At 48.2% G+C, this 10716-nt stretch overlaps 1 protein-coding gene across 1 annotated transcript; it reads left to right on the top strand.

The window, feature by feature from the left end:
- Positions 1 to 111: 111 nt before the first annotated feature.
- Positions 112 to 1394, top strand: fdxacb1 (ferredoxin-fold anticodon binding domain containing 1; the record flags this gene model as incomplete). The annotated part of the gene is made up of 1 exon (XM_029766756.1): positions 112 to 1394. A coding segment is annotated over one exon (879 nt), but the record flags the coding sequence as incomplete, so codon positions are not given.
- Positions 1395 to 10716: the final 9322 nt, after the last annotated feature.

Raw genomic sequence — 10716 nt, 5'->3', positions numbered from 1 at the left:
GGTGAGGGAGAGGAGTGTGTAGGTGAGGGAGAGGAGTGTGTAGGTGAGGGAGAGGAGTGTGTAGGTGAGGGAGAGGAGTGTGTAGGTGAGGGAGAGGAGTGTGCAGGTGAGGGAGAGGAGTGTGAGGGAGGGGAGTGTGTAGGTGAGGGAGAGGAGTGTGTAGGTGAGGGAGAGGAGTGTGTAGGTGAGGGAGAGGAGTGTGTAGGTGAGGGAGAGGAGTGTGTAGGTGTTGCGGGATACGTGCTGCGTCCTTCTCTACTGCCTCAGACGGAGATCCTGAGACGGGAGAGAGAACGCAGAGAGAGAGAGGAGGTTCTGCATGGCGTGAGCGGCCTAGTCTTTCAGAGAGTTCACATCAGTCCCTGGTCCCCTCCTGCCTTCCACCAGCTCCTCCTCTGGGGAGCATGGCCCAAAGCCTCTCAGTCAGTCCCTGACCTGGGACGGAGTCTGGAGCGTCTGCTGACCCGCTACGGGCTTTCCCTGGCTGAGGAGCAGGGGTCTCTGTGGCTGGCGGCCGAGCCAATGGGCCGGCTAGGCCGGCTGTGGGCTGATGACCTCACCGATGGCGTCAGTGTGTGTCTGAACCTTGACCTCCTGGCGTCACTGGTCTACTCCCTACCTGACTGGCGCCTGCTTTGGTCACCTGACCCACGCTTCCTCAACCACTTCCTGTTCCGCCCGTTGCCGGAGCAACCGTTCCGTCCCTTCTCCCTGTTTCCACAGAGATTTGTTTATGACATCAGCTTCTGGGCGGGGCCAGACTGGCAGGAGGCAGAGTTTCATGCTGTCGTCAGAGAGGCCAGTAGAGAGACGGTAGAGAACGTTACGCTCGTAGACACCTACACACACCCTGACGTAACACACACCAGCTACTGTTACAGGCTCACCTATCGCTCACACACACACGCCCTCTCACACACACACGCACTCAAACTCCACACACACCTGCAACGCCTGCTGTCCACACGCATGCATCTCACCGTCAGGTAGCGTCCGTCAGGTAGCGTCCGTCAGGTAGCGTCCGTCAGGTAGCGTCTGTCAGGTAGCGTCCGTCAGGTAGTGTCTGTCTGTGTGTGTGAGAGATGAGTGCAGTGTTGTAATATGCTGTAGCAACACTTTCCAGACAATGAAGCTGGTGGTTGGTGTCAGGACGGTGTTGGTGTCAGGACGGCGTTGGTGTCAGGATGGTGTTGGTGTCAGGATCCTTCCATCTGTGGTATAATCTGATGATACAGTGCCTTCAGAAAGTATTCTCAGCTCTTGACTTGACCAAATGTTGTTGCGTTACAGCCTGTAATTATTGTGTCACTTGCCTCCACATTTACCCCGTAATGTCAAAGTGAAATTATGTTTTTCCAAATGTTTACATATGAATAAAAAATGAAAAGCTGAAATGTCATGAGTCAATAAGTATTCAACCCCTTTGTTATGGCCTAAATATGTTCAGGAGTACACATTTCCTTAATAAGTCACATAATAAGGACTGCATATCAACACTAGAGGGCTCCCTGGTGGTGCAGCAGGTCTGAGGGACTGCATCTCAACACTAGAGGGCTCCCTGGTGGTGCAGCGGTCTGAGGGACTGCATCTCAACACTAGAGGGCTCCCTGGTGGTGCAGCAGTCTGAGCGACTGCATCTCAACACTAGAGGGCTCCCTGGTGGTGCAGCAGGTCTGAGGGACTGCATCTCAACACTAGAGGGCTCCCTGGTGGTGAAGCAGGTCTGAGGGACTGCATCTCAACACTAGAGGGCTCCCTGGTGGTGCAGCGGTCTGAGGGACTGCATCTCAACACTAGAGGGCTCCCTGGTGGTGCAGCGGTCTGAGGGACTGCATCTCAACACTAGAGGGCTCCCTGTGGTGCAGCAGGTCTGAGGGACTGCATATCAACACTAGAGGGCTCCCTGGTGGTGCAGCAGGTCTGAGGGACTGCATCTCAACACTAGAGGGCTCCCTGGTGGTGCAGCGGTCTGAGGGACTGCATCTCAACACTAGAGGGCTCCCTGGTGGTGCAGCGGTCTGAGGGACTGCATCTCAACACTAGAGGGCTCCCTAGTGGTGCAGCGGTCTGAGGGACTGCATCTCAACACTAGAGGGCTCCCTAGGGGTGCAGTGTCTGAGGGACTGCATCTCAACACTAGAGGGCTCCCTAGTGGTGCAGCGGTCTGAGGGACTGCATCTCAACACTAGAGGGCTCCCTGGTGGTGCAGCAGTCTGAGCGACTGCATCTCAACACTAGAGGGCTCCCTGGTGGTGCGCAGAGTCTGAGGGACTGCATCTCAACACTAGAGGGCTCCCTGGTGGTGCAGCGGTCTGAGGGACTGCATCTCAACACTAGAGGGCTCCCTAGGGGTGCAGTGGTCTGAGGGACTGCATCTCAACACTAGAGGGCTCCCTGGTGGTGCAGCGGTCTGAGGGACTGCATCTCAACACTAGAGGGCTCCCTAGTGGTGCAGCGGTCTGAGGGACTGCATCTCAACACTAGAGGGCTCCCTAGGGGTGCAGTGGTCTGAGGGACTGCATCTCAACACTAGAGGGCTCCCTAGTGGTGCAGCGGTCTGAGGGACTGCATCTCAACACTAGAGGGCTCCCTGGTGGTGCAGCAGTCTGAGCGACTGCATCTCAACACTAGAGGGCTCCCTGGTGGTGCAGCAGGTCTGAGGGACTGCATCTCAACACTAGAGGGCTCCCTGGTGGTGCAGCGGTCTGAGGGACTGCATCTCAACACTAGAGGGCTCCCTAGGGGTGCAGTGGTCTGAGGGGACTGCATCTCAAACACTAGAGGGCTCCCTAGTGGTGCAGCGGTCTGAGGGACTGCATCTCAACACTAGAGGGCTCCCTGGTGGTGCAGCAGTCTGAGCGACTGCATCTCAACACTAGAGGGCTCCCTGGTGGTGCAGCGGTCTGAGGGACTGCATCTCAACACTAGAGTGCTCCCTGGTTGTGCAGCGGTCTGAGCGACTGCATCTCAACACTAGAGGGCTCCCTGGTGGTGCAGCAGGTCTGAGGGACTGCATCTCAACACTAAAGGGCTCCCTGGTGGTGCAGCAGGTCTGAGGGACTGCATCTCAACACTAGAGGGCTCTCTGGTGGTGCAGCGGTCTGAGGGACTGCATCTCAACACTAGAGGGCTCCCTAGGGGTGCAGTGGTCTGAGGGACTGCATCTCAACACTAGAGGGCTCCCTAGTGGTGCAGCGGTCTGAGGGACTGCATCTCAACACTAGAGGGCTCCCTGGTAGTGCAGCAGTCTGAGCGACTGCATCTCAACACTAGAGGGCTCCCTGGTGGTGCAGCGGTCTGAGGGACTGCATCTCAACACTAGAGAGCTCCCCTGGTGGTGCAGCGGTCTGAGGGACTGCATCTCAACACTAGAGGGCTCCCTGGTGGTGCAGCAGTCTGAGGGACTGCATCTCAACACTAGAGGGCTCCCTGGTGGTGCAGCGGTCTGAGGGACTGCATCTCAACACTAGAGGGCTCCCTGGTGGTGCAGCGGTCTGAGGGACTGCATCTCAAAACTAGAGGGCTCCCTGGTGGTGCAGCAGGTCTGAGGGACTGCATCTCAACACTAGAGGGCTCCCTAGGGGTGCAGCGGTCTGAGGGACTGCATCTCAACACTAGAGGGCTCCCTGGTGGTGCAGCGGTCTTAGGGACTGCATTTCAACACTAGAGGGCTCCCTAGTGGTGCAGCGGTCTGAGGGACTGCATCTCAACACTAGAGGGCTCCCTGGTGGTGCAGCGGTCTGAGGGACTGCATCTCAACACTAGAGGGCTCCCTGGTTGTGCAGCGGTCTGAGGGACTGCATCTCAACACTAGAGGGCTCCCTAGGGTTGCAGTGGTCTGAGGGACTGCATCTCAACACTAGAGGGCTCCCTGGTGGTGCAGCGGTCTGAGGGACTGCATCTCAACACTAGAGGGCTCCCTGGTGGTGCAGCAGGTCTGAGGGACTGCATCTCAACACTAGAGGGCTCCCTAGTGGTGCAGCTGGTCTGAGGGACTGCATCTCAACACTAGAGGTGTCACTACAGTCCCTGGTTTGAATCTAGGCTGTATTACATCCGGCCGAGATTGGGAGTCCCATAGGAATGGGTGGCCGGTAAAAAACTGGTCCTGAACATCTCTACTGTTTTAGAGCGTTTTATGTGGTGCTAACCATTCTCTAAGCCTTAGACCGCAATTGAATTTGGTAATGAATATTGTGGCTGTTGAGCAAGTTGAAGGAGAGTAATTTACTTGGTGTTATCTTAGATTGTAAACTGTCATGTTCAAAACATGTTCAGTGCATTTGGAAACTATTCAGACCCTCTGACTTTCTCCACATTTTGTTACATTACAGCCTTTTTCGAAAATGTATTAAGTAATTTTTTCCCCCTCATCAATCTACATACAATAACCCATAATGACATCACAATACCCCATAATGACATCACAATACCCCATAATGACATCACAATACCCCATAATGACATCACAATGCCCCATAACGACAAAGAATAAAAAACAGGTTTTTAGAAATGTCTGTACATATAAAATATTGCATTTACATAAGTATTCAGAGCCTTTACTCAGTACTTTGTTGAAGCACCTTTGGCAGCAATTACAGCATCGAGTCTTCTTGGGTATGACGCTACAAGCTTGGCACACATGTATTTGGGGAGTTTCTCCCATTTTTCTCTACAGATCCTCTCAAGCTCTGTCAGGTTGGATGGGGAGCATCGCTGCACAGCTACTTTCAGGTCTCTCCAGAGATGTTCGATCGGATTCAAGTCCGGACTCTGGCTGAGCCACTCAAGGACATTCAGAGTCTTGTCCAGAAGCCACTCCTGCGTTGTCTTGGCTGTATGCTTAGGGTCATAGTCCTGTTGGAAGGTGGACCTTCCTGAGCGCTCTGGAGCACATACCACAATGGCAACGGAGGGGATGGCTGCCGTTTTACGGGCTCCTAACCAACAATCAATCAGTCAAATGTATTTATAAAGCCTTTTTTTTACATCAGCCGATGTCACAAAGTGCTATACAGAAACCTCCCTAGAAAGGCAGGAACCTCGAGAGGAACCAGGCTCTGAGGGGTAGCCAGTCCTCTTCTGGCTGTGCCGGGTGGAGATTATAACAGAACATGGCCAAGATGTTCAAATGTTCATAGATGACCAGCATGGTCAAATAATAATAATCACAGTAGTTGTAGAGGGTGCAACAGGTCAGCACCTCAGGAGTAAGGTGGTCATCTATGAACATTTTAACATCTGGCCATGTTCTGTTATAATCTCCACCCGGCACAGCCAGAAGAGGACTGGCCACCCCTCATAGCCTGGTTCCTCTCTAGGTTTCTTCCTAGGTTTTGGCCTTTCTAGGGAGTTTTTCCTAGCCACCGTGCTTCTAAACCTGCATTGCTTGCTGTTTGGGGTTTTAGGCTGGGTTTCTGTACAGCACTTTGAGATATCAGCTGATGTAAGAAGGGCTTTATAAATACATTTGATTTGATTTGATTTGAGAGGCGGTTCGTCGCTCCAGTGCCTTTCCGTTCACCTTCACAGTGCTGGGCCAGGCTACTACACTCAATCTTAGGACCTACTGAAGAGATGATTCTTCAATAAAGACTTAAGAATGGTACCAACACATCCTCCGAGAGCAACTTCTCCCAACCATCCAGGAACAGTTTGGTGATGAACAATGCCTTTTCCAGCATGATGGAGCTCCTTGCCATAAGGCAAAAGTGCTAACTAAGTGGCTCGGGTTTGTCTTATCAGGCTTAGGTTTGTCTTATCAGGCTTAGGTTTGTCTTATCAGGCTTAGGTTTGTCTTATCAGGCTTAGGTTTGTCTTATCAGGCTTAGGTTTGTCTTATCGGGCTTAGGTTTGTTTTATCGGGCTTAGGTTTGTCTTATCAGGCTTAGGTTTGTTTTATCAGGCTTAGGTTTGTCTTATCAGGCTTAGGTTTGTTTTATCGGGCTTAGGTTTGTCTTATCTTGATTATTGTCCAGTCATGTGGTCAAGTGCTGCATAAAAAAAACAAGTTAAGCTGCATCTGGCCCAGAATAGAGCGGCACATCTTGAGGAAATGTACAGTATAATACAGAGCCATGAGTGCATTGGACTCCCATCTTATAGAGCGCAAACGAACAGCAAACCTGGTTTCAAACAAACAAATAAAGCAACACCTCACGGCACAACGCATCTCCCCATGTGACCTACTGGTTGTGTGTTGTTTTTAAATGTATGTAAATTGTGAAGTCTTTTGTCTGTCATTTATTTTTCATTGTGTCGTACCCCAGTAAGACTACCTGTCGCCACTGGGGCCGTAGCCCTGTCTACCACAGGTATATAACGCTGCCCTACCACAGGTACATAATGCTGCCCTACCACAGGTATATAAAGGTGCCCTACCACAGGTATATAAAGGTGCCCTACCACAGGTATATAATGCTGCCCTACCACAGGTATATAAAGGTGCCCTACCACAGGTATATAAAGGTGCCCTACCACAGGTATATAATGCTGCCCTACCACAGGTATATAAAGGTGCCCTACCACAGGTATATAAAGGTGCCCTACCACAGGTATATAATGCTGCCCTACCACAGGTATATAAAGGTGCCCTACCACAGGTATATAAAGGTGCCCTACCACAGGTATATAACGCTGCCCTACCACAGGTATATAACGCTGCCCTACCACAGGTATATAATGCTGCCCTACCACAGGTATATAACGCTGCCCTACCACAGGTATATAATGCTGCCCTACCACAGGTATATAACGCTGCCCTACCACAGGTATATAATGCTGCCCTACCACAGGTATATAACGCTGCCCTACCACAGGTATATAACGCTGCCCTACCACAGGTATATAACGGTGCCCTACCACAGGTATATAATGCTGCCCTACCACAGGTATATAATGCTGCCCTACCACAGGTATATAATGCTGCCCTACCACAGGTATATAACGCTGCCCTACCACAGGTATATAATGCTGCCCTACCACAGGTATATAACGCTGCCCTACCACAGGTATATAACGCTGCCCTACCACAGGTATATAAAGGTGCCCTACCACAGGTATATAATGCTGCCCTACCACAGGTATATAATGCTGCCCTACCACAGGTATATAATGCTGCCCTACCACAGGTATATAAAGGTGCCCTACCACAGGTATATAAAGGTGCCCTACCACAGGTATATAACGGTGCCCTACCACAGGTATATAAAGGTGCCCTACCACAGGTATATAAAGGTGCCCTACCACAGGTATATAAAGGTGCCCTACCACAGGTATATAATGCTGCCCTACCACAGGTATATAACGCTGCCCTACCACAGGTATATAAAGGTGCCCTACCACAGGTATATAAAGGTGCCCTACCACAGGTATATAATGCTGCCCTACCACAGGTATATAAAGGTGCCCTACCACAGGTATATAATGCTGCCCTACCACAGGTATATAAAGGTGCCCTACCACAGGTATATAAAGGTGCCCTACCACAGGTATATAACGGTGCCCTACCACAGGTATATAATGCTGCCCTACCACAGGTATATAAAGGTGCCCTACCACAGGTATATAAAGGTGCCCTACCACAGGTATATAAAGGTGCCCTACCACAGGTATATAACGGTGCCCTACCACAGGTATATAAAGGTGCCCTACCACAGGTATATAAAGGTGCCCTACCACAGGTATATAACGGTGCCCTACCACAGGTATATAACGCTGCCCTACCACAGGTATATAACGGTGCCCTACCACAGGTATATAACGGTGCCCTACCACAGGTATATAAAGGTGCCCTACCACAGGTATATAAAGGTGCCCTACCACAGGTATATAACGGTGCCCTACCACAGGTATATAAAGGTGCCCTACCACAGGTATATATTAACTGGTCATTAAACTACATTAAACTGATATCATCATCATCACCATGGAGACAGGGCCAGGTCAGAGGTTAACTAGTCATTACACTCTACATTAAACTGATATCATCACCATGGAGACAGGGCCAGGTCAGTGGTCATTACAAAACCTGGAGCATAAAAACCTTCTGAGGAAAGAGACTGAGTGCAGATGCTTTTATTTAGGTAGTACACACACACACTTTGAAGGAGTTACATGTAACATATTTGCATTGTAATTTCAGAAAATGTCCATAATATACAGGTATCTGCAGTAGTAGCGGAATGACAGAGTTTCATAACATATACAAAAATTATAATTTAAAATGCAGACTGTATTTGACAACGAAAGACTTGTTTTTGTCAAGATGGGAAAACTGCACCTTCCCTCTCCTCCATCGGCATCACTAAGAGGCGTGGTCATCTCGCCACAGTGAACAGTGACAGACTGGGGGAGTGGCCAATTTAGAAATCATTTCCTGCTTGCTAAAATTCTACAGTCTAATCTCAATTAAATTGTATGTGACAAAAACAATGAATGAATAGTGTCGGGCAGGGAAATGCAACTGGCGTCCCGCGGGCCAGATCCGGACCGTTTATTAATTTAGACTGGCTCTTTGATCAATCATGAACATTAATACAAGATCTGCAAAAAAATCCCCGAACTAAATCTGACGTTCAGTGCCAAAATGACAAACACTACGTTGGCTGTCCATAGCACGGTGAATTCGTGTTTAGTGTTTGAACGGTTTAAGCAACAATGACTCCGTCTCTGAAAGCTACGACTCTCAGGAACACGGATTTGCTTTCTGTTTCCCTCTCTGATGCTCGCAAGGACTCGTTAGAAGATTACAAATTTGGTTGCGCTGCAACTTATTTCCTAATTACGTTTAGCAACATTTAATTTTAAGTGCTTTATTGGTATGTGTGCGTTGCTTTTTTAAAACAGTTCTTCCCGAAAGAATAATTGCATGTGTTAAATGTCAGACCCCCTGCAATGAACCTTTTATTACATCAGCCCCTGTAAGAGTATAGCTGAACAACCCCGCTGTAGGGAATCATTGTACCATCTGAATTGCTGTGAAATATTTTTTCTATAACAAAAACGATATATTTTTTAGGCTTTTTGAAGTAGGTGAATGAAACTGAAAGGATAATAGTCTGATGTCACCTGTTAAATCCACTTCAATCAGTGTAGATGAAGAGGAGGAGACGGGTTAAAGAAGAAGGATTTTTAAGCCTTGAGACAATTGAGACATGGATTGTGTGTGTGTGCCATTCAGAGGATGAATTGGCAAGACAAAAGATATAAGTGCCTTTGAACGGGGTATGGTGGTAGGTGCCAGGCACACTAGTTTGTGTCAAGAACTGCAACGCTGCTGGGTTTTTCACACTCAACAATTTATAAATGTACGTTTAGTGTTAGTTTCCTTACATTTTGCATCATTCCGTTGCATTGTTAGTTGACCTTTCTTTCCTCTGTCACGTTCGTATGGTTGTTCATGAGGATCGCTAGCAATAGTGGATCATATTAGGCTAACCTATTACAAATTGGGAAATAATTTGGGGCAGGTTGGAATCCCTATGGAACTCAGACCACACGTAGCAGTTTAAACCTGAAGCCTGGAGCAAGGTTCACGACGACTGGACTGTTGTCATCACAGTTCCATGATTAGGGAGGATAATCAGGGTATATTTTCAGGGTAGATTTTCAGGGTATATTATCAGGGTAGATTATCAGGGTAGTAAATCAGGGTAGATAATCAGGGTAGATTATCAGGGTGGATTATCAGGGTAGATAATCAGGGTAGATCATTAGGGTAGATTATTAGGGTAGATTATCTGGGTAGATTATCAGGGTAGATCATCAGGGTAGATTATCAGGGGAGATTATCAGGGTGGATTATCAGGGTAGATTATCAAGGGAGATTATCAGGGTAGATTATCAGGGTAGTTAATCAGGGTAGCTAATCAGGGTAGATTATTAGGGAGGGCGATCAGGGTAGGTTTCAGGGTAGATTTCAGGGTAGATTATCAGGGTAGATTCATAGGACTACTGGTCAACCCCTATTGAACACTATTCTCACCTTCCAATATTTCATAGATTGAACAATTGAATATTTAAAAAAAAAATATTTTACCTTTATTTAACTAGGCAAGTCAGTTAAGAACAAATTCTTATTTTCAATGACGGCCTAAGAACAGTGGGTTAACTTCCTTGTTCAGGGGCAGAACGACAGATGTTTTTAACCTTGTCAGCTCTGGGATTTGATCTTGCAACCTTTCAGTTACTAGTCCAACTCTAACCACTAGGCTACCTGCCACCCCTATGGCAACTTTCACGATAAAATCAAACCATATATTTTGTGCATAAAGGCTCTCCAATGCTGTTTATATATTTATTATTTATAAAAACTTTCCTATCCCTAAATAATAAACAAGATCAGAGTGTATTTTGCATGTATTTCAGTAATCCCTAATATTCTGACCCGTTCTCTCCATGTATTAGAGTCTGTAGAGAATTAAAGGTACACCAAATTTAAAGGGATGGCTTTAGATAAAAGTACTGACAACCCTATTTAATGAAAACTCCACGAGTAAATCTGTTGGCCAGCAAATGGGAGGGATTTCAGCAGTTGTATTAAATGTATTCAGCGTGCGCAAGGGAACCATGCGTGCAAAGCTCGTTACGCACCTGCACAAGGTTAGTCTGAATACCAACTAGTGAGAAGTGCGAATTGAAGGGGTCTGAATCGGGCCTATCATGCCTATCATGCCTATCATGCCTATCATGCCTATCATGGTGTTGTCATGTTGT

Source organism: Salmo trutta, chromosome 12, assembly GCF_901001165.1.
Source record: "Salmo trutta chromosome 12, fSalTru1.1, whole genome shotgun sequence".
In the NCBI taxonomy this organism is placed as follows: domain Eukaryota; kingdom Metazoa; phylum Chordata; class Actinopteri; order Salmoniformes; family Salmonidae; genus Salmo; species Salmo trutta.
Note: the sequence above shows the minus strand (reverse complement) of the source record. Positions and strands in the feature narration are given on the sequence as shown.